Source organism: Cucumis melo, chromosome 2, assembly GCF_025177605.1.
Source record: "Cucumis melo cultivar AY chromosome 2, USDA_Cmelo_AY_1.0, whole genome shotgun sequence".
Lineage (NCBI taxonomy): Eukaryota > Viridiplantae > Streptophyta > Magnoliopsida > Cucurbitales > Cucurbitaceae > Cucumis > Cucumis melo.
The window spans coordinates 19,473,731-19,498,615 of NC_066858.1; the positions used below are offsets into that span (position 1 = coordinate 19,473,731).

A 24,885-nucleotide genomic window follows, 5' to 3' on the forward strand; every position below is an offset into this window, starting at 1 on the left:
GATATAGGGTCGATTACTTCAGGGGAAAGCTTTATTATTTTTAGTTAGAGTACTAGATCTAGGGGGAGTGACTTCCACCACAAGAAAATGGAGCATTTCCGACGCCGAAAAGGACGTCGACATAAAGAACGTCGGGAATAAGGGATTTCCGGACGCCGTCAACACCACGTCGAGGGAAGAATCGGGAAAACACTCTTTCCCGACCATCACGAAGGCGTCGGAAAGTATTCGTCGGGAAAATGGTAAATTAATTTTAAAAAACGAACTATTCCCGACGCCGTGCACAGTGCGTCGGGAGCGGCGTCGGGAATAGGGGTTTTTCCTGACGCAGCATTAAACATCAGGAAAACCGTTTAATGAGCGTCGAGAATTCCCCTTTTCCCGATGCTTTTTGGGGGATTTCCCGACGCCACGTCACTGCGTCGGGAAATCCCCTTTTAAATCATTTCAGTTCTGTAATTTACAGAACTGAAACCGAGAGGGGAAAAGAGAGGAGAAGCCAAGAGTGCCGTCGCCATTTTCGTCACCCTTCCGCCGCCGTCCGTCGTCGTTGTCCCTCGCTGTCGTCTACCACTTTAGGTAAGTGGAAAATGAAAATTTATTTAGTTTAAATTTATGTTTTAGGGTTTTTTTGATGAAAATTATTTTAGGATTTTCTTTTGGAATAGATTTTTGTTTGTTAAATGTATTTTTGTATAGAGTGTATAATTTGTGGTTGAATTGAAATTTGAATGATTTAGGGTTTAGGGTTATTTAGAAAATTGAATTGAGGGGGAATTTTATAGTCAAATGAAAATTGAATGGGGGTTGAATTGGGGGAGTGGGTTTATTGTTGAATTGAAAATTGAATTAGGAGGGGGGTTTATATTTGAATTGAAAATTGAAATTAGAGGGGGGTTAATAGTTAAATTGAATTGGGAGGGGGGAGATGTATAGTTAAATTTAAAATTGAATTGGGGGGAGGGGGGTTTAAGTTAAATTGAAAATTGAAATGGGGGGGGGGGGATTTATAGTTGAATTGAAAATTGAAATTGGAGGGGAGAGGATTAATAGTTAAATTGAATTGGTGGGGGGAGTTAATAGCTAAATTGAATTGGGAATGTAATATGTGTGTTAAGATTTGTTTTGGCTATCCTGCAGTTATGGTAGCTTTTTTGTTTTGAATTTGTTTATGTTTGGGATGATTATCCTGCAGTTATGGTAGCCCTTTTTTTGTTTTGAATTTGCTGGTTTCAAGGGGTGGTAGTAGGATAGCTTGAAGTATTTTGTTGTTAATAATTAGGTTGTGTTAGCTATCCTGCAGTTATGGTAGCCTCTATAGTTTGAAGTTAGTTATAGAAAAATAGTGAAAATTCAGGGGAGTAAGTTATGGATGTGAGAGAGTGAGAGACATATGTTTGTAATCAAACCTATTTATGTTTTAGGGACTTAAACGATGGATAAGGGTTGGATGAAACTTAGAAATAAGTTATCCCTTGAGTATAGACATGGAGTGACCCAATTTTTAGAATTTTCCAAATTTCACGTTGATGCTTATGGACGATTAAGGTGTCCATGCAAGAGATGTTTGAATTTAAAAATTGGAGCTCATTAGAGGGTGTGGAACGACATCTGCTGATTATTGGAATATCCCCCTACTACACATAATGGGTGTATCATGGAGAGTCATTAAGCTATAGAGGTACAGAAAACTTTGAGGAAGGAACTAGTAGTAATCCTTTTAATGAAGGAACTAGTAGTACACAATTTAATGAAGAAGGTGATATCTTTGGTATGCTAAATGATCATTTACAAGCCCCTATTGAACATGAAGAGGAAATAGAGGAATTTCATTTGGAAGATGAAATGCCGATGAATGTTGGGGTAAATATAGATGAAGATACAACAAATAATATATTTCAGGACTTATTGAATCAAGCACGTAATGAGTTGTACCCCGGTTGTTCTGAATTTTCGTCGTTGAATTTTTTGGTTAAGTTTATGCATGTGAAAGTTCTAAAAGGTTGGAGTAACAAGTCGTTCGACATGTTGTTAGAACTCTTAAGAGCAGCGTTTTCAATGTGTAATAGTACTATTCCTAGTTCATTATGCCATATCGACGATCAAATTTTATGGAGACGGACGATATGTTCCTCCAGTTTGAGGATGATTTAGATAACATTGCGGGAGGGTCGTCATCTGTGGGCGACAATACGGGTGAGTCTAAGAATTTTCTTCATTTTAACTTACAAATATTTCATGTTCTTTTTTCTAACTTTATATGTTATTGTCTATTTATTAAGTAGGGTCTTCTTCTCAACAGACGACTCCGACTCCTAGGAAACGTGCGCAGTCTCGACTCTTGGAGTTAGAGCGCCACGTTACAATAAATGGGCGCATTCCGATGACGATCGCCCCTGGAACGGAGAAGCCTATTTCTCCACACGTCGTTCGCTTCAGCCAGGCGATAGGCGTGTGCGTGTGAAAGACATTTCCTGTCTGCTGTCTTAAGTGGGCGGACGTTGGGAGAGAATACATTGAGGTCGTCAAGGGCGACCTCCAGGTAATTAAATGCACTATACATTTATATATAATTTCATTTAAAACATATCTAACTTTAACCAATCTAATGTGTTATGTTTGTAATGTGTAGCGATTGTTTGTGATTGATTTCAATGATCAAGCAATGAATAGGTTTGTTGAGCATCAGATGCTCACGACCTTTAAAGAGTTTCGAACCGACTGTCATAGACATTTCAAAAAGTACAGCGACCCGGAGGAGGCTCGTGCCAACCCACCAAACGCATTGGTTGGACGTGATGAGGATTGACACTTCCTCTGCGACCATTATATCAGTCGTGCATTCCAGGTATTTGTCATGATTAATTATGATAACAAGTTTTAATATGTATAAGAAATAAACAATATAATTGTTTTAATGCAGAAGCAATCACGGATGAACAAGGCTGCTAGACAGAAGCAGCCTTACAATCATAGTAGCGGGTCCAAGTCGTTTCTACAACGACAGTATGAGCTCGCTGAAAGAAAAGGGCAGTCGGTCGATCGTGTGGAATTGTTCCTGGAAACACACGTTCGAGCCGGGACATTCGTGTCGCAGGCCGCCGAGGATGCGCATGTCTAATTAAAATCTAATTAAAATATAAACTTTATATTTTATATATTAAAGTTATATTAAATTTATATATTAAAGTCTAATTAAAATATAAACTTTATATTATAATATATCACTACACATTATATTAATTCCCAAAGTAAATGGGCCTAAGTCGATTACATTAGTGAAGTCCCTAGTGCCTATGCGAGGAAGGTTCTATTCAACCTGACCTATGTTAAATTGTGAATGTATAATAGGAGTTGGTATGCAATAGCTTAAGATGTTTCTGAATGATTAAGGAACTTATGAAAAGTTTCTAAAAAGTCTTACTATGCCATATTTACAATGATTTATACGTTTAAAGTTGAACATTGAGCATAAGTATTTAGAAACATGTTTTAGAAAACAGCACTCATTCGACATTTATAGCTCATTCTTTCAAATGTTTTCTCACTTTCCAAGTGTTGATCATGTTTCCCTCAGCTGAGCTTATCGCTGTCATGCGCCGACCAGTTTGTTAGGAGAATTCCGTAAAGTAATTATGGTTAAAGGTTGTGGGTAAAAGAAACTTACTGTATTAGAAGTCTGGTTTTGTTAAGACCTTTGTAAGTACTATATTTTACAAATTGTAAATAAGATGAGTTATACCTGAATTTTCTTTCTCTAAAAGATAAGTTATATGCTTCCGTTGAGTTTTAACTAAGGGTTAAAGAGTTAAGGTTAGCAGATATCGTTGAGGTGAAAGACAATACTGGTTGACTTTATATTATCTCTCGGATCGAGAGTAGGTGGGTGCAGGGGGTGTGACAATATCAATATTTTATTAATGCAATAAAATTGAAAACGATTATCTCTACCATCATCAATATCTTAATCCGTGCACAAGGATGATTTAAAGTCAAGCTTAGCCCACTATTAGTCTAAATGGTTTGAAAGTATATTAGTCCAAAAGATCAATAAAAACATGAAATTTTGAGAATCTATATCATAGTTCATAATTTCTTAGCATTAGATGGCCCATTCCATTTATCAAATTGGGGGCTTCCACACATTTTTCTACATCATTTGAACCACCAAATAGCCAATAGATTGTACACCATAAAAAAGTACATGCACATTGCTGTCTATCCATTCAGTAAATATATTACATTAATAGAAAAAAAGAAACCAATGTTCAAACATGGAAACAAGGGACCTTTTCAACTTTACTATTCTAAAATTTGCAAAAAGCTGTAATGCATAACATAATAACCGATGTCTAATATTAAACAAGAAAACGAAAGGAAAAAACTATATAAAGCAATAATCTCAAACTTGAACATTTGAAACATCTCATTTCAATCCCAAAAGGGAAGACGATCTTCCTAAATATTGGGATTGAAATGGCAAAGTTTCGATCCTTTTTCATAGCCATTTTGGTGTGTGTGATTGTGTATAATCACATTCAAGTTGAGGCCAAGATGTCCAAAAACATGGTCCTTTTCTGGGGAAATAGTCAGTCCAAAATAGAAGGGGATGACCTTCGGCTTGTTTTGGACAAAAGCACAGGTGATGAAAGAAAAAAAAAAAAAAATCACTTCTTGCTTCCTTTCACCATGTCTTCCATGTTATTTCTCATACCGTTGTGCGCAAAATAAACAAATTCATCTTGTCATGATTTCGTTATCACAGGCTCGGGAGCAAAGTCAAAGCGAAATTTCTTATTTGGAAGCTTTGAAGCTCTCATCAAGCTTGTTCCAGGGGATTCTGCAGGATTAGTTACAGCATTTTACGTATGGTTCAATCTAAACAATAATGTTACAAATTATGAAGTGCTAAGAAATCGACATAAGTCAAAGAATACAAAAGATCGTCAAATAGGTTTACGTATATGTTGGTAGTGTTTCTAGAGCATAGGAAGAACAATTTTATTAAAGATAATGCTACAAAATACCAAATAAATAGCGTCTTTGAGGATAGAAAGTTTATAGAGTGAACTTTTTTGAACCCTGAGAAAAGGAAAATGATTAAACAATTTACAGGAGAATATACAGTTCATACTTGGTCATTGAAGCATGATATAACTGACATGAAGGACACATGAGTTCGTGGTGCTAATTCTTTTTTTTTTTTTTTTTTTGTAGTTATCTTCTTCAGGGACGTATCATGATGAGATAGATTATGAGTTTTTGGGGAATGCTACAGGAGAGCCTTATACAATTCACACAAACATATTTGTTGAGGGTGTAGGACATAGAGAACAGCAGTTTCGATTGTGGTTTGACCCTACTGCTGATTTTCATAACTACACAATTCATTGGAATCCTAGTACTGTTGTGTAAGTGAACATTTCATTACTGAAATCATAAACTTCCTAACGTCGTGTTTGTTAACCATTTATTGGAATTTGGCAACATAGTAAGAATGCTACAGAAAAGATGTTTAATTTTAAAAAACCAAATGATTAGTAAAAAGAGCCTAAGTTTATCCATTTGAATTTTGTACTCTAAACCTCATTTTCATCAAAATAAGACTTCAACCGTAGATTGTATGAATGAGTTTATATTATTGATAAAATCTATATTTTGTAAATAGTTTTACCAATTTACAAAAAAATTTCTTTTAAATAAAAATAATATCGGTCGGTTTGGATGATTTTCAGGTGGTATATCGACAGTATCCCAATAAGAGTATTCCGAAACTACGAGAAGTTGGAGCGAAGAAAAGCATACCCAAACAAGAAAGGCATGAGATTTTATACAAGTTTATGGAACGCAGATGATTGGGCAACTCAAGGAGGTCGTGTCAAAACAAATTGGAATAATGCACCATTCACTGCTACCATCCGCCAATTCAGGCCAAGAGCTTGTCATTGGATTGGAGAGCTCAGCAATACCCAATGTGCCACCAAGTCTTCACAAAACTGGTGGACTTCTCCTGATCATTCTCAGCTTACCGTTCGTCAGTTGGCCAAGCTTGGTCAAGTTAGGAAGAAGTACATGATATATGATTACTGTAGAGACCCTGCACGGAAACGACCCAATGGTCGAATGCCACCCGAATGTTATAGACTGCAGTACTAACAGAAGTACAATGCATTACCAGACAAAAGACACATTATCATTAAAAACATATATTTTTAAAATTATTTGTATTGTTTTTATACCTGGAAAAATTTTGGAGTTTGAAAAAAATAGCTATGCATGTCGTCTAACACATTTGCTGCACTAGAAATAAAAATAATTTGAAACTGAGATCAAAGTATGAGTTTTAATTTGAGAAAAATTATGGGTCCAGTAGTTGAGGGAAAAAATAGCACAAATTCAACTAACTTTCACTCACAAGTTGACTTAGGAACTTGACAAATATGCAAATTAGGATATTACAAAGGATATAAATAAACAGAGAGGTGGGAAATGATAAAAATTACTAATATTTTGAAGGATGAATTAAGGTGGACTTCAAGGATAATTTTGTTTATAATTTTGATTTATAATACACTAAAGATAAAGACAACCGTTTGGAGAATTCGAATTCTATTTTATGTTTTCAAATTTAATGTGTTCAATGTATTTCTATTTTATGTTTTCAAATTTTCTGAATTTAAAAAATGTATTTGCAAATAATCTGAATTCTATTTCTGAGAAGTGATTTAAAATAGAATTATATTCATGAACATATAAAATTTACATTCTAAATATTTTATATGTAAATACAATATTACATATAATTTTGTATTAAATAGGGACTATTTAGCAAAACTCCAAGTTTCTCCGGATACTAAAATTGCAACTTAACCAATTTTATAAACATGAATCATATATCGAAATTTTTTTATGAAAAAGTAAAATATTTTTATGAATAATAATATGTAATATGAAACCCATTTCAACATTTTTTAAAATCTATATTTAAAATGTTATAACGCTGAATCTCTTGTTTTTAAATTTCTGTATTCAGATGCCAAATACACCATAATACACCCTAAGTAATTGAGTTTTTTTTTTTTTTTTTTTTTTTTTTTAATGAGGGAGGATCTAGCAAATCAACTAACGTTGAGCTTTAAGGCATTAACCAATTTAACCATAGCCAAAACAGTTAACAAATCATTCATTAAATTTAAAACAAATAAATAAATAAACCCTTTTTTTCTTTTTCCTGAACATCCATTCAATATATTAATATATTCAGAAAGAAATTATTTTAAGAAAAAAGAACATGAAAATGAATTATCCCAGAGAGCAGATTTAGCATAAACTTCATCAAGCGTCTCCCAATTCTTAGATAAACTATAAAACAAGATGAACTATTTTGATGTATCACATATAAAGGTTTAAACTTAAATATGAATGAATATGATAGAAAAACAGCGCATGAATTAATAATATATATTAACCAAGTACAATTATGTAAACATCAAAACCCAGAAGAAGCTTTCAACAAGAAGCCATCAAAGACGCCTATCCAGGAGTTACAAAACTGCACCCTTCTTCTTTCGAAAACGCCCATCCCACGGATCCAATATGGAGCGACAAATGTATGATTCAAGAGCTCAAAGGTTGCGTTCGAATCTTCCCTACCCCACATGTTGGACTCGTCAAAAAATTAAAAAAAAAAAAAAGAAAAAAAAAAAAAGAAAAAAAAAAGCAGCTGATGGCCTCTGTATTTGGTTCAGACGTCCATATTACTAACAACTTTACTTCTGGAAAACTAAAATTGGTCTATTGAATCCTCCTGAATTGCCGTCGGACAAGCCAAGGTTTAAGGCTTCAACTGTTCTGAATCCAATCTGGGGTGGGGTGTTGTCCAAAAATTAGTGAAAACTGATGCTGTTTGAAAAACTCAGCCAAATAAATCATATAAATACCTTGTCTAAGAGTATCTCTTGAAACTCTTCTGGAAGGATCTTTATAGTCCTGAAGTTCATTTTAGTTGTCTGCATTCGAAACATCAGCTGACATCTAAGGCAATGTGATAGGAGAAACTAGAAGACCACCAAGAAATTTTTCAACTTGGACTAAATGATGTAATCCAAATAGCTAAAAACTATAGTCCTAGCTTAAATCTACTGCCTTATTATTTTCTGTTTTAGTTTTCTGTTATAATAGTTACAACTACTTAGTTAGTTACTACATAACTAACTTGTATTACATTTTCCTAAATAAATAAACATCTTCTCTCACATTGAGAGGCAAGATTTCATTCAAAAGTAAAGATTAGACTTTGGTTACACACCACTAAATGTGATTGTCAATTACCTCAGAAACGCTATAGTTGGTTTCATAAGACTTCCAAGGTTGAGGCTCCAAAACAAGAATGCCACCCTGCCTTTTCAGAATGAATGGATAATTAAGAAGGTTCTTAATCAGATTTAAAATGTAAAGACAAACCAATATAACAAAGTGCAAGATGACATGCATGTACGACGGTTAAGTACCAGGTTAAGCAGTTTCCAAATCTTGGAAAACAATCTAATTAAGCCATCATCTCCCCAGTTTAGATGAATCCACTTTGCCACACTCAAACTGCAATACAGGAAAAAAAAAACATGCATACAGTAACCACAAAAGGGAAATGTATCAAGGGTCAAAGAAACAAATTGCATTAATGCATAACATACAAATAAAAAGATCAACTTACCAAAGAATTGTATCATAATGCTTGTCTGGTGGATGGTGACTGAATATAAAATTCTGCCGTTTGAAGGAGACGGCCGCATGAAGATCATGTTCCTTGGACGAAGAAATACTTGTAGAAGCTTCTAAATCTATCCTAGAAGCTTTCGAAGCACAGTGCTTCAAACCATTATCAGGGTTCCCATCACTCAGTCTTATTTCCTTTCTAAGATTCCAATAAGCATCGTCAACTCGATCTTGCATAAAGAGAATATTAGGTTGGAAACAAAGCAACCATTTATATAGAAAAACCAAAAGGTCAACTCAGGCTTAAATACCTTGATTTTTTAAAAATATTTCACCTTTGAGATCAATTTTATCCTAAAATAACTACCAAATCATGATGTAATGATTGCTAAAGATACCAGTAAACTCAACAAACGATGAAAGTTCCAAGAAATATGTTCTAGACGTACAAACTTCTTCAGGCAAATACTGGGCAGTTTAAAGTCAGTATGCACTATGTGCAACAATGATTAAAATCTTCTAGGACTGAATTTTCCTCCTTCAATGCATAAAATAGTTTCAATTCATGAGCTTTATCATTTCCCACTTCATTGATGCTCTCTACGTCAAAACAATAAATCAACATCCAACCATCTCAAGCTACATTATACATGACTAATATTATAAGTGCCTAAAATAGTTATTGTAAAATGCATCATTGACTAGCCTTATAACTCCAAAGAAAAGAGCCATTCACAAAACAGCCTCCATATACTCTCGTAAAAGAGTTGTTTCTCCTATTGCAGATCCTCTTTTTACTTTCCCTTGCTTAAAACTTCTTTATTACTCTTTTTGTATAACTCTCTTGTACTCTGAGTTCTTGTTAATAAGGAAGTTTTGTCTGAGTGTCAAAAAAAAAAAAAAAAAAAACTGCCTTCATATACTTAGTAAAAGTAAAAAGGATCTGCAATGGGAGCTGGGGAGCTCAAAGTGCAAATCTTACCAGAGTCAATATCAACACCAAGAATACTCCGGCAATTAAACTTTCTAGCTGCAAAAAGAAAATTATCCACATAAGTAAATAACTTAAGTATTTGAGGAAAACAAATTCCAGAATTTTCAATGATAATGAGAAAGAGCCAGTGAAATGCAAAGGAAAGACAGTTTTAAGCTCTTCATACTCATGCCTTCCAAGCATATCCTATTATCCAGAAGTAAAGAGCTCATAGAAGTACGGCACATGACAACGATATATCAATCTTTTTCTTTTGTTTACAAATAAATACTGAGATGGAAGTATTGGTACCTATCTGTATGGTAACTATCCCATTATTGCACCCAATATCCAGGCAATCCTTGCCTTCAAACCATTCTTTCTTGAAAACCTTTAAACGAGGATCTTCAACCAATTTTTGACCCACCTGCAACACAAAAGAATAAAGAAAACCCAACTACTGGTAAGGTTACGCACATTCAGTCGGCCGAATAAAAAATCACAACGGCATTGAAGTTGGAAAAACAGAGATGAAGAGATATAAACAAAGGTCCAAAATGAGTTCGAATGTTAACCAGAAACCGGAAATGATCAAGAATACTTCTCGTAAGAATCAGAAAGCCTATGGGAAGTGGGGAAGAATAGAGGAGGAGAAATACCCGGTAGCCATAGTAATTTCGGTAATTGCCATAGGGAAAAGCATGCTTCCGGTGCTTTTTAGGATTTTGTTTGCGTTCTGCTTCGGTTTGATCCTGGTCTTCCGCCATTTTCTTAAATCAAAACTAGGGGTTACCTTAGACGATGAAGAGGAAAGGTGAACGGAGGGAAGAAGAAAGTAATTAGAAGCGGTGGGAGGGAGGAAGAAATATGTGTAGGGTTAGGCAGGTTCCAGTAACATCAGTGATGTTCTTCCTAATTTTCGCGGCAAATCCTAGCGGCGCGTATCTAGGATTCTAGGTCACCTTTCAGAATTCCACAAAACAAAAATACCCCTTCCCAACTTTTTTTTTTTTTTTTTTCCTTCAAATTTTTATTAGACACTTCCTCAATGATAAAAGTGATGCAAGCAAGCAAACTTTTTGTATGGTTAATTCCTTTTTACATTTTTGCATGCGACCCAACTTTTATATTCCCTCAACCACCAATCATATTTGAGATTACATCTAAATCGCATCAATATTCAACTTTAAAAAAGATAGATTAGGAGGACTTTATCTGCTCATAGCAAGGATAGAATTGAGAAGGAGCGATTTTTTGCCTTGCTTTGAAGCACCAATTTTATTCGAGCTTTCTAAATCTGTCACAGCATAATCACAATCTTATTGATATCAAAAGAAGTCACACGCTCAAGAATCCAAATATAAATTATGACCCCTCAATCCCTCTCGCATATAAAATATTTAATAAATGGGAGGTTTTCTACATGATTGGAAAATACCTGATTTTTGAAAACTCAATAGATCCCTCTTCATATTCAATCCTCTTAAACTCTCTATCATACATTCATTTCCTTACCAAAATCAAAAAGCCCACAACTCCTTTGAATCTTCCTAGGATAATAGAAAGAAAGATAATTTTGGTAGTGTTTTGTGTTTTCTTTGTTCACTTGGGTTCGTACACAACAACAAGTTGTGGGTCTCTTAACGCCCGCATGCATCGGATAAGATTAGAAACAACTTCGAAGAAGGCTATTCCAACGTACAATCTCACGTCGGGAAGAATGTTGACAGAAATGCGTCGGGCGACCCATTCCCGATGTGCAACCACCATACGTCGAGAAAACCTTCTCTCGACGTTGATTTGCCCGACGATGATAAAACGTCGACACAATCTCACCCCCAACATGATGTTTATATGTCAACAGTAGGCCACACCAACGTTCCCTTTAGGCATCAGGAAAAGGCTTCTCTCGACATTATGTCGGAAAAATCTCCCTCAACGTTTTAAATAACACGTCGGAGGAAGGGCATTAATTCCGACGCTTTGGGTGCATCGGGAGATATTTTAAATATATCTTTTTTATTTATTGAATTTTTTTTTCAATCGTGCAATATTCTTTTCGGTTCTAATTTGGTTTAAATTGAATAAAATTGTACAAAATATGCAACAAATTACTAAATAATTATATAAAATACCAAATCAAAAATAATATATTATAATTAAATGTTACATTTTCTAAGAATGTTTTAAAGAAATTACGTAGAAGAGAAAAAATACATTTATATCCTAATAGCCATAGACGACATATTACAACAAGTCCACACCTGCAATGACACAAAAGTTAATTTAGATATATATATCACTATAATGCAAAGTAAACAAGTTAAAAGTTGAAAAATATGTACGACTCATTTCTTCTTGATTTCTTCATTTCTTCTGTTAGTTGTGTGTGCAGCTCCGACGTCATTCTCTGTTCTTCAATCATGCGTTTAGCTTCCTCAAGCTCAAGTCTATGCTGCTCAATCAGAACTTTAGCTTTTTTTGACCTCCCTAGATTGCAAAATTGAAGTCGGCTAGCACAACTCTTGCAAGACTTGGGCTTGGGTCCCCAACCAAGACCTTTTGAGTAGCCTGGTCGTCTACCCAAAACGGTCTCGCATATCTCATACCTAGAGAGTGGCTGAGAACCCTCTTAGTGAACTGGGACTAGAGTTTCAGCACGTTATTCTATATAAATTTTGTAATTAAGTTCTAAATGCATAAATAAAAATACAAACTAAGACAAAAGTATCGCATGAACTTACATACGCATCCTCAACCTCCTGTGAAATGAATTGGCAACTTCAAGCATTTGTTTCTCTGAATAACTCCACGTAGTCGACTGACTGACCTTGTTTCTCAGTGAGTTTGTACTGTCGTTATGAAATGACTTAGACCCGCTACTGTGATTGTAAGGTTGCTTTTGTCTAGCAGCCTCTTATTCATTCGTGATTGCTCCTGCATGGAAACAATTGTAATAGTTATACATGCATACAAAAAGTTAAATGAAATAATGTACCATTGCAATATATGAGGGGATGAGAGCTCTTGAACAGTGGAAGAATTACAGAGATCTTAACTCAAATTAATTTAGGAACCTAAAAATACGAGTACATTGGCAAATACTAAATTTACTTAGTAGGTTAAGCATGCTTCTAAAATTAGATTACAGAGAATTACAGAGAATTACAAAGAAGACTCTGAATCTACCCAACGTCAAATTGGACACAACCACTCGAAAACCTTCTTTGGTTGAGATTTGGTTTGTGGGAACCAAAATTGGAGAATGAAATTTTGTTTAAGAGTGTTTTTTAGAGAAATACACTACGAGTTTTCCCTAGAATTCTTCTCTAATTTCACGTACTAGTATCTCCCTCTTCTTTAGAGGAAAGTTGGAGAGTAAAACGGGGAACGTGAAAAAACCACTCACGTTTCCTATTAATTTAACCAAATAAATAGATATTAAATTAAAATAAATTAATAATTAATTAAATTAATAATTAATTAAATTATATTTAATTAAATTATATTTCATTTAAATCATATTTAAATGAATATATCTCGTATAATCTATAGTTTTAATTTAATTAATTTAATTAAATCAAATTAAACTAAAATATTAATTAATTGTTAAATTAAATATCTTATATTTAATTTAATCTAAATTTGAATCATATTCAAATATAAATTCCTCTCATAAGTTTTAATATGTATCATATACACTTTAAATTTTAACATATAGTTTTAATATGAATCTAATTCACATTAAATTAATATTTGAACTCACTCAAATATTTTATTCTTTCATAAATTAATTTTGGATCATATCCAAAATTAAATTTATATAATAAAGTTTATATTATAATGTATCATCATACATTATATTAATTCCTAAAGTAAATTTGAACATTTCAAATTTCAACCAATACAATTAAATCTCATTACCCTTTACAAGCTAGGAAGGTAACCTAATGGATCTACAAATCAGAATTTATAACGATATGAGATTAATTGGCTAAACTCATTAACCACATTAATCAATATTCGTTAACTGTGTGTACACTCCACTAAAGACTCACGGTTGAACTCTTCTCACTGTAGATATATTTTCATATCTACGGATATAGGCCAATACCAATAAGTGTTCGTAATACTAGTTGGATCAAATTATCGTTTTACCCATGAGTTACTTCTAGTCCTTAAATATCAGTGCTCCTCTAATGAACAATCTATTTATGGTCCAACCACTGAACGAAAATCCCTCCCGTGCCATAGGAGAGGGTAGGACCCTTTCTTCAAGTCCCAAAGACACCATTTACGGGAACACTCATCTACTTACCCTAAAGTTGGGAATGAGTGAATTTTATCTTGTGTGATTATGTTCCCAGCTCCCCACTTGGTCTTATCTCCAAAATGATAAGCATATTGAGTCGGCAATCCGGTCACTCTTACTCGTACAAATCAAAGGAAAATTCATCGTGAGTAGGAGTTCATATTACACTTAGAATTAAGACTAAGTTACCTAGGTCATCCTAATAAAATAGAAACCTAACTAGTTAACAGAGTTATATCTAGTGGTTACTATTTCGCGGTCCTGTCTTATGCAAACTCATTGCGTAGGATACACTCACTCGCATGTCACCTACACGAATGCGTTGGATAATTGCGTTCATATCAACTATAAAATGAGTTGTATACATAGTGTTACCAGGATAAGGTATCCAGCTAGAGATACCATATTTTGGCCATTTATTTTTATTTTTTGTATTTATTTATTTATTTATTTATTTTATTATTTTATTTTTTTATTAAAGGAAGTTGATTTGAATTTGAATTTAATTTTTTTAAAAAAGGAAAAACAGAAAAAGCAAGAAAACAAGGTGAATCCTTCTCCCCACCTTCTCCATTCTCACAAACACGCCTTCTTCTCAACAGTTTAAAAAACTACCAATCTCAGTGTCCTATAAAAACAAAGAAGGAGATTTCCTTTAGAGAGAAAAAAAGGAGGAGATTTTCTTGGAAGGTACGTTAAATTGATTTCTTTTTTGTGAGACGTTAGAAGGGGAGATCAATTGAAAGGGTTAAAAAAAAAATTATTCTGTCAATTTGGTTTTCAAAGGTAATTTTTTTCCCTTCCTTTCCTTTTTGATTATAATGTGGATTTTTTTTTCAAATTTGTTTTGTTTTTAATTCATTGAATTGATTTTACGGTGCCTTTAATTTTGTTAAGTTAGACCAATTGAATGTATTGTTGCATCAAATTTCACATCTACTTTACTTACTGTGTATTTTAATTTTGTTAGGTTTAAGGTGTGTTAATTTTATTAGGTTTAGACCATTTAAATGTATTGTTGCATCAAATTTTGCCTATGTCTTACTTTACTGTGTTTCAATTTTGTTAGATTTTGGGCTAATTGAATATTGTTGCATCAAATTATATCTTGCTTTGTGTTTTAATTTTGTTAGGTTTAGGTCAATTGAATATTGTTGCATGCTTTGTGCTTTAATTTTGCTGATTTAGGCCATTTGATTTAAATTTGTTAAATTTCGGGTTTTAATTTGGTTGTTGTTACTTTTTATTTACTGTTCATTAAATATATTGATATTAATTGATTAGATTGGTTGAAATGGAGAATATTTATTTCACCACCTGTATATTATTTATTTCCCAAACATTATTTCTTAACATATATATTATTTCCAAAATTTTATTTTCAAACATGTGTATATTATTTCCAACCCGTATTACTATATTGTTTGTTGTATTATTTGCCAACCTGTCTTATACGCCTATGCCATATTATTTCCCAAATGTATTTCTCCTATTTTCTATTATTATTAATATTATTATTGTTATTATTGTTATTGTTATTATTGTTATTAATTTGAGAAGTAATGTTCATGTATGGATTTTATGGTTTAAATTCCATAAATACATGAAATTTCTCATTTTTTTTAAAAAAAATAATTAGTAAATTATGTTAAACAAAATATATCAATAATTTTATATTTTAAAATGTGACTGAGTAGTGTTTTCTTTGGAATTCATTAATTCTTTAGATACATGAAATTTCCCATTAAATGCCTATGATGGAAATCAAAATATCAAAGTTTGATATTTTAATATTCTTGAGGTAAATAAAAAACCATCCTTTTAAACAAAAAACAAATTCCATTTTCTAATGGCTCTCATGCCACCCATATAATCATCAATTCATGCTTAGTTTTTTTTTCTTAGATGTGAATTGATAACCGTGAGACATTTAAAAAACACCAAATGAAAAACTTTGTTTTGTGAACCTCTTTAATTTAGTTTAAAAAATAAATTTTGGTAACCATTTTTATGGGTGTTATAGGGTGTTAACACCTTTCCTACACACAACTGACTCTCGAACCTTAAATCTGAATTTATGGAGACCAATGTATTTTTTTGGTGACCAATCACACCTTAATATAATTGGTGGCGACTTCAAACCTTTTATTTATTAAAGATTAAATGATTGAGAACGTCGGTCACTCCGCGTCGCAATCATGTCGCGACAGCTTTTAACCCTATACTATTAGCCCTTTAAGTTGTATCTCGAACATTGATCCATGTATGTCTCGAACATTGATCCATGTATGTCTCTACATACTGTTCAAGACTTATCTAGCAGCTTAGGATGTTAGTTATTGGATTTAGGTTGTGGAGTATTTTATTGAATATATTATTATATATTCTTACATCAAGCAAAAGGGAGACAAAAACATGTCCTATGTAATAAAAAAGGCAACAAATAGTATAAGATAATATAAGATAATATCTTCTTAATTACAAAAGAATATATACATTAATACCCTCCCTCAAACTCAAGGTGGTAGAGTAGCTGTCAGCTTGAGTTTGGTAAGTAACTTATTGAAGCGAGTAGGTGGTAAAGTTTTAGTGAAGATATCTGCTGGTTGCTTAATGGTGGAGACAAGTTGCAAAAGAATTGTATTGCTCAAGAGATGATGACGAATGAAGTGACAGTCATTTTCGATGTGCTTTGTACGCTCATGGAAAACATCATTGTGGGCAATTTGGATGGCACTACGATTATCACAATGAAGGAGAGTGGGACCCTGCTTGGGAACACCCATATCAGCAAGAAGCTAACGAAGCCATAAGAGTTCGACGGTAGCATCAGCGAGAGCACGATATTCTGATTCAGTACTAGAACAAGAGACAATACTTTGTTTCTTACTACGCCAAGAAATGAAAGAATCACCTAAGTAGAAACAGTAACCTGTTATAGAACGCCGATCAGTGGGATCCCCATCCTAATCTACATCAGAGTAGCCAGATAATACGAGAGAAGATTGAGAAGAAAACTGAAGTCCATGCCCCAAAGTTCTCTTGATATTGCGAAGAATACGTAATACGACAATAAAATGGATGGTTCAAGGAGCAGCCATAATTTGACTAACAATATGAACAGCATATGCAATGTCTGGGCGGGTCATTGTTAGATAGATGAGACTGCCAACAAGTTGCCGATACAGACTGACATCTTCAAGAGGAACACCATCATAAGGGGTCAAATGAACATTGGGATCTAACGGCATTGAAGTTGTGTTAGAGTCAGTGATTCTTGAACGAACTAAAAGATCAGAGACATATTTAGCTTGAGACAATAAATACCCGTCTGAGCGTCGAGAGACTTCAAGGCCAAGAAAGTAGTTAAGAGACCCAAGGTCTTTCATTTCAAAATGTTGACCAAGGTAATGTTGGAGATCGAATATGGCCTGTGGATCATTACCAAAGATAATCATGTCATCAACATAGGGAAGAAGAACAATACCCTAGGGTGTGTGGCGAGTAAAGAGTGTAGTGTCATGAGGACTAAAAGTAAAGCCAAGTTGAGTGATGGTAGAGCTAAATGTGGTAAACCAAGCTCGTAGAGCCTGTTTGAGACCATATAGTGCGCGATGCAAGAGGCACACCTTGTGAGGAGGAGGAGAAGTGCCAGAAGGTGGCTTCATATAGACTTCTTTAAAAAGAGTCTCGTTAAGGAAAGCATTTTTGACATCCATTTGAAGAAGAGGCCACTGCTTGGCAGCAGCAACAGCTAATAAACTGCGAACAGACGTCATCCGAGCCACATGAGCAAATGTTTCTTCATAGTAAATACCATATTCTTGGGAATACCTTTTTGCTACAAGACGAGTCTTATAATGCTCAATAGTACCATCAGAGTGAGTCTTGATTTTGTAAATCCACTTGCAGCCAGTGGGTCTTTTACCAGGAGGTAAGTCAACATAGTTCTAAGTGTGCGTCTTTTCAAGAGCCTGTAATTCATCATTTATCGCTTTCTGCCATAAAGGGTCAGTACTAGCCTCTTGATAAGAGGTAGGTTCAACAAGGGAAACAATAGTGGAAAAACAGTGATAATCTTGGAGATGAATTAAAGGTTCCCTTACCTGAGTTGAACGACGAGGAGGGGTATCTTGAGTAGGTTCAGGACTATCATCAGAGATGGACGACTGGTCCGAGGTTGCAGAAGTAGGTGCAGATTAAGCAAGCTCATTATCAGGAGTGAACTTAGAGAGAGGAAAAAGGTCAACATATGTGTCAGTGAAGAAAAGTTGAGGACTAGAGAAGGAGGAGTGGAAGGAGAACAAGCGAGAGAACATGGTATGCTCCCAAAATGTGACATGGCGAGATATACGAAGTCTATTGGAAAAAGGATCCCAACAACGAAAGCTTTTATGTTCTGTGTCATAGCCAAGAAAACAACAGAGGAGGGCACGTGGTTCAAGTTTAGTGTGTTCATGAGGATGTAGGAGAACAAAACAAGCACAACCAAAGACTTTAAGGTTAGAATAGTTGGGAGAAGTACCATATAGTCTTTCAAATGGAGAGATGTTTTAAAGAACGGAGGAAGGAAGACGATTGATAGTATAGACGAATGTAAGAGCTGCTTCACCCCAAAATTTCTCAGAGCATGAGGCAGAAAGAAGGAGGGCACGTACTAAGTCAAGAATGTGGCGATGTTTGTGCTTAGCACGTCCATTTTGTTGAGAAGTGTGGGGGCAAGAGCGCTGAACAAGAGTGCCCTGTTGGGAGAGAAAAGATAGAAGAGTGGAGTCTTTGTACTCCAAGGCATTGTTAGTGCAAAGGATTTTGATAGGACAAGAGAATTGGGTGTGAATCATTTTAGCAAACTCAATATAAGTGTGAGATAATTCAGAGCAGTTCTTGAGAAAATAAATCCATGTAAATCAAGAGAAATGATCAATGAATAAAACATAATAGCGATAACCATGGATAATAGAGGTAGGGGCAGGACCCCAAATTTCAGAATGGATTAAATCAAAAGGTTTATCACATATAGAAGTGGATGTAGAGAAAGACAAAGTAGGTTGCTTAGAAAGTTTGCAATTTAAATAATTAAAGGGGACAAACTTTGTAATATTATTTAAATTGTTAATAGAAATTAAATGACGCAGTTTTTCAGGAGAAGCATCACCAAGACGAAGATGCCACTGATATGTATCAGAGTCAGTGACAGGAGCAGATATGGATAAAGGAGGAGGAACCTGAAGTGATAGAAGCTTAAACAATCTTCCCACTTTGCGACCCGTCCTAATCGTCTGTCCCGTCTGCGAATCCTGAACCTGATAACCATTGGGAGAAAAAAAACAGTTAAGTCAAGGTCGCACAATTGACCAACAGATACTAGATTAAATGTTAAGTTTGGGACACAATAAGTATGAGGAAGATTCAAACTGGGGGTATTAATGGTGCCAATGTGAGTGATGTTCATACAATTGCCGTCAGCAGCATAAATAGGAGGTAAAGATTTAGCAGGACTAGAAGTGTTCATAAGAGAATAACTACATGTCATATGATTGCAACAGGCAGAGTCAAGAAGTCATCGATTACTTGGTGAGACGGCAAGTGCAGAGGAAGATGATGAAATTAACTGATTTAGCAAACTTTGAAGATCACTTATCTGAAAATGAGGGGTGAGGGAATTATCTGAGGTAGCAGCAACAACAGAGGAGGTACTGGGTTTAGTAAAGTTCTTTTCTCTTGTAGAATAGCTTCAAGGTCGAGGTGGTTTTATGAGACAATATCCAGAATATGACCTGGCTTATGGCAGTACCTGCATTCTATTTTAGGGCAACCAATAAATTTATGACCAGTGAGCTTACAATTCTTACAAAATGTGCTTGATGCTCCAGATGGTGAATAAGTGCCGGCAAGAACAACATCAGAATTTTTAGAGAGATTGATGCCAAGACGCTTTTCTTCAAATAATATTTTTTGGATAACAGCATCCAATGAGGGCAAGGGACTGCGGTGTAATAAGCCAGCCCTAACAGACACATATTCTTGACGGTGTCCCATAAGGACTTTAATAAGGCGAAGATGATCTTTACTGATTTTAGCTTGATCAAGTTGAGTCCAGATAGGTTGAAGCACGACTAAATACTCATTAACTGATTGACAAACTTCTTGATTAAGATTGACAAGGCTATTGTGCAACTGATAGTAATGAGCTAATCCGACGAACTTAAATAGTGTAGACAAAAAATCCCATAACTCCTTAGCATTTTCAAAAGCATCAAATTGTGTATGGATAGCCGGGATTGATGTGTTACTGAGCCAGGTGATAATCTGATGATTTTTGTTGTCCCATTCTTTGAGGCGTTCAATAAATTTGCTATCATCTTTCTTGTGTTGTTTGGTTGGTTTGGTAATATCGCCGGTGACAATACGCCATAATTTCCAGCTAATTAAAAAGCTTTTCATTTGATTTTCCCATGTAATATAATTAGACCCATCAAGAATCGTGCTAATTGGGCGAGCAATTTCACTTTTCTCCATCTACCCACAATAAGAAACAAGTCAGATATCGAATAATCAAAGCATAAACATAGATTTAGAGGAAAACTTCAAATAACGGCAGTAGTTCTGCACAAAGAAACTAAAAACTCATAAAGCTTCATCTTGAAGCAAACAGAGACCTGAGAACGGGACGGCGGAGAGTAGAACAGGAGACTAAATTTCATGAAGAGTGGATGGAGTTAATGCAGATGGTCGTCAAATTGATTTCAGGGACGGCGGATGAGTTTCGCTGAGGGAATGCGACAGAGTTGCAAATCTAAAGGCAGCGGCAGCTGAAGATTGGGGGGTAGCGACAGACAGAGCTAAAACAGTTGAGTTTTGTTGTCGATCGCTGTCGAAAACAGTTATCTGAGTTGTGTGGGGACAGTATTGTGCGTGGTCGGGACCGTTCGTGGATGAAGCTTCAAGCTCAGCTTCAGAGGTAACGGAGAAGCCAACGATCGAAACTTTTCGGCTGGGACAATGAAGAGATTTCGACTTCAAATGCGACGGGCGGAGGTTCGCAGACGACGGATGGAGATGGCAGCGAAGGCGGTTTGAATAGTAACCTAGGTTAAAAAGGCTCTGATACCATGTGGAGTATTTTATTGAATATATTATTGTATATTCTTACATCAAGCAAAAAGGAGATAAATACAATGTCCTATGTGATAAAAAAGGCAACAAATAGTATAAGATAATATAAGATAATATCTTCTTAATTACAAACGAATATATACATTAATATAGGTCATTAAGACAAAACTAATAATATAATCAATAAAACTTATTGAAATTATAATAATAACACTTTATTAATAACGGTCAATGGATTAAACTTACTATCTACGAGTTTTAGAACATAAAACTCAACAGTATGTAAATCTCACTTGAAATGCATGGCTCAAATAGTGATTGCATAGGAAGTGCCAATCTTCCAAATGTCTCACCAATGTATGCGACAACGGGTTGACGCGTGCCTATTCGGGGTCATTGTACTTTTTGAAATGTTTATGATAGTCGCCCTTGAACTCCTTGAAAGATGTGAGCATTTGATGCTTAACAAATCTATTAAGTGCTTGATCATTGAAATCAAGCACGAAATAACGCTACAAAATACAGAATCCCATACATTAGCTTGGTTTATACTTATGTATGTTTAAAATGAAAATGGATTGTTTACTGAAGTTACCTGTAAAGTGTCACAATCGTAACCTTTCAAACACGATTGTACGGCACTTGTTCTGCTCGGTCAACAAGTCAGCCATTCAATATTCGAAATCCACTGACAAACTCATGGTATGATGTAGCCTCCCTCCACGTTCTCGGGAAAATGTTTTTATAAAACGAAAGAGAGAAAGTAAATAGTTGAAAACATCATGAAAAAAGCATTGAAGACTGTCAATTACAAAGAAAATAGCTTAGCTTGTAAAGAGTGCAACAAGGCTTGGGTGGGGGTCGGAGTGCTCAGGTATCCCCTATAGTACATATTGAGATTTTTGGCCTTGGCAGGCTTGCATATGAAAAAGCCGAAATGTCACACTGTGACTCGACGACACGAAAACGAAAAAAATTAACCTAGACTACTTTCAAGACATAAATATAAAGCGATTCAGGGGTATTCGGGCATACGGCCATAGGTAAATAATAGCTTGGACAAGTATGCCCTTGACATAAAGCGCCCTTGACCACCTCAATGTATTCTCTTCCAACATCAGCCCACTTAAGGCATCGGACTAGAAATGTATCTCTCTCACACACACTAATGGTGTTTCTGAATCGAAGAACATATTGAGATATTGACTTCTCCACTCTTAGGGCTATGGTAACCGAAATATGTGGATACGTGATTCGTCATTATTATTCGTCGTCGCTTGATGTGCTTTGATGTGACAATTGTTCATCATCATCGTCTATGAAGTCGTTACCGACATGACGCACAACCGATCTTTCAACCACTATAGGATTAACATTAGGCGTACATAGAGTGTTATCCTCAATGTGTTCTTCCATCCAATGTCTGACAATGATTTCCACTACATTCAGTTGCTCGTTATCAACATCCTCCACTTTGAACACATCCTATATACGCTTATTCTGGACCACTTAAACAACTTTCCAATTGGTATCATTTTTTGGGTCTTCTAGGTAAAATACTTGATGTGCTTACAAATGACCGGGTGCTCGACGAACAAAAAATGAGACGTGTTGATTGATTTGTATCCTAATTTCACATGTGTCCTTTGGCTTTTATCGTTGTCGGTGTCAAACTACCTACACTTAAATAGCCAAACACGTCATCCAATTGGATATTGAACATCCAACACTTCATCTAGAACACCATAGAAATTGTTTTCGTCACTTCCACTGCCATTGCTTTCACCGATTATCATGGCTCTACTATTTTGTGTAATGCATCAGGAATCACGCTCCATTGTGTAAAATCTCACTCCATCGATAATGCATCCACTATAATACCGAATGTCAAGTGAAGGTCCCATGGCATGGGAGAAGAAATCATGAGACAAAATTTCTCTCTCACGCATTTTTATAACCTGAAATTCATATGTCAATGTTTATATACAAAATTCTGAAATAAGTTAGTGCTCAATCGTTATCAAATTCGTGTACGCTATATACCCGATTTCTAAGCCATTTAGAAAATACTTATCGATGTCTTTTGCAATTCAAAAGCACTTTGAACTTGCTGACATATCAACCTCAAGTGTTTCTTAAAGTCGATGATTATGAGTTTGTGTATGTATAACAAATACTTAACAACATACTTAACAAATACTTAAACAGTACTCGAAGGTTAGAAATGCTTACTTGCTAAGTTTGCACTAAAGAGGCTACTATTACTGTAGGATAGCCAAAACAAATTAATAATAAATAACTTCAATCGTTACAACCTACTACCCCTTCCAACATACTTTACAAGCTACCTAAGACTTCGAACCCCCCAAAACTACTAACAAATTCAAAACTAAGTTTGCATAAAGAAGCTACCATAACTGTAGGATAGCGATAAGAAATCAACCACAAATTACTTCAATCTTTACAAGCCACCTAACAGTTCCAACAAACAAAACTACTAAGAAATAAACAACAAATAAGTTTCAACTAAAGGCTACCATTAACATAGGATAGCCTAAACAAATCTCAACCACACATTACAAAAATTTTAAAACAATCACAGCCTCCACCCTTCAAATATTGAAATCATTACACCTCCTTCCTCAAATTCATACAACCCCCTTCCCCTCAAATTTTCAATTCAACCCTCGAAAATTCAATTAATATAATAAATTCAAATTCAATCACAATCTCAATTTCAATCTAAATTAATTCTTAAATCCTAAAAAAAATTCAAATTCAAATTTAATATTAAAACCTAAAACTAATTTAAAAACTAAATCCTAAAACTAATTTAAAATCTAAATCCTAAAACTAATTCTAATTCTAATTCTAATTCTAAATCCTAAATCTAAGTATAAACCAAAACTAAAACTAACTAACTCAAAACTAAACCAAAACTAAAACTAACCAAAACTTACTAAAATTAGAAGTGGCAGGGTAAGCCACGACGAATGGTAGCAATGGAACAGCGATGAGCAGCGAAAGGGATGACAAACTTCTCTTCTCTTCTTCTCGGTCTCCCTCAATCTCTCTTTTCTTTCTTCTATTTCGGTTCTATGATTTACAAAACTGAAAGGGTGTTTTTATAGGGAAACTCCCGATGCATCACGAAAATGTCAAGCAAACTCTCTATTTTCAACGTATTACTAATTACGTCGGGACTACTTATTCATGTTTCTGATGCCATGCAACAAGCATCAGGAAAACGAGATATATTATTTAATTGTTTCCTTTCCACTGACACTGTGGGTGATCATGTCGAGACTGAGTTTCATTTTACTGACGTTCTCATGCATGGTGTTGGGAAAGGTGGAGCAATTAAATAATAATTTCTTTTTTTCCAACGTCATATAGATAGACATCGACATTATTGAAGCTAGTCCCTCATTTTTCTACATTGTGTCGTTAAGAAAAATGGAACTATTATTTAAATGTTCCACCTTCCCCGACGTGTAAGTGTTACGCATCAACCTTCTCTGATGTTAATAACAATATGTCGGGAACGATTCATGTTCCCGACGTACCCCTGACGATGTTGAGAAAAACCTTTTCCCCCAAATGTGTTTTTTCCCAACGTACCCCTGACGATGTCGAGAAAAACATTTTCCCCCAAATGTGTTTTTTTCGGACGATTTTTTATGGTCGGAAGAGTCTCGATTTCTTGTAGTGGTAGAAGAAGTTCAAGCAAGGAAGTGTTTGCATTTTCGAAGAGAGGATTTATACATTC

General features: G+C 34.9%; 2 protein-coding genes and 2 long non-coding RNA genes across 4 annotated transcripts; 2 read left to right on the plus strand and 2 right to left on the minus strand.

Moving 5' to 3' along the window:
- The first annotated feature begins 1,553 nt into the window (after positions 1-1,553).
- LOC127145838 (uncharacterized) lies at positions 1,554-3,107 on the plus strand. The gene is made up of 4 exons (XR_007817558.1): positions 1,554-2,196; positions 2,286-2,542; positions 2,633-2,848; positions 2,924-3,107. It is a non-coding gene; the product is annotated as an uncharacterized LOC127145838 (long non-coding RNA).
- A 1,251-nt stretch (positions 3,108-4,358) lies between these two features.
- Positions 4,359-5,956, minus strand: LOC127145864 (uncharacterized). The gene is made up of 2 exons (XR_007817571.1): positions 5,806-5,956; positions 4,359-4,840 (listed from the first exon to the last, which is right to left on the minus strand). It is a non-coding gene; the product is annotated as an uncharacterized LOC127145864 (long non-coding RNA).
- On the plus strand, positions 4,477-6,221 carry LOC103501039 (probable xyloglucan endotransglucosylase/hydrolase protein 26). The gene is made up of 4 exons (XM_008464532.3): positions 4,477-4,642; positions 4,766-4,866; positions 5,218-5,411; positions 5,736-6,221. The coding sequence occupies exons 1-4, from the start codon at positions 4,477-4,479 to the stop codon at positions 6,154-6,156; spliced, it is 882 nt and encodes a 293-aa protein (XP_008462754.1). The 3' UTR covers positions 6,157-6,221.
- Positions 6,222-7,429: 1,208 nt separating this feature from the next.
- On the minus strand, positions 7,430-10,975 carry LOC103501041 (probable RNA methyltransferase At5g51130). The gene is made up of 8 exons (XM_008464533.3): positions 10,348-10,975; positions 10,001-10,115; positions 9,698-9,745; positions 8,714-8,945; positions 8,511-8,598; positions 8,332-8,397; positions 7,941-8,009; positions 7,430-7,862 (listed from the first exon to the last, which is right to left on the minus strand). Exons 1-8 carry the CDS (start codon positions 10,453-10,455, stop codon positions 7,770-7,772), a joined length of 819 nt encoding a protein of 272 aa, XP_008462755.1. The 5' UTR covers positions 10,456-10,975; the 3' UTR covers positions 7,430-7,769.
- Between the last annotated feature and the right edge of the window lie 13,910 nt (positions 10,976-24,885).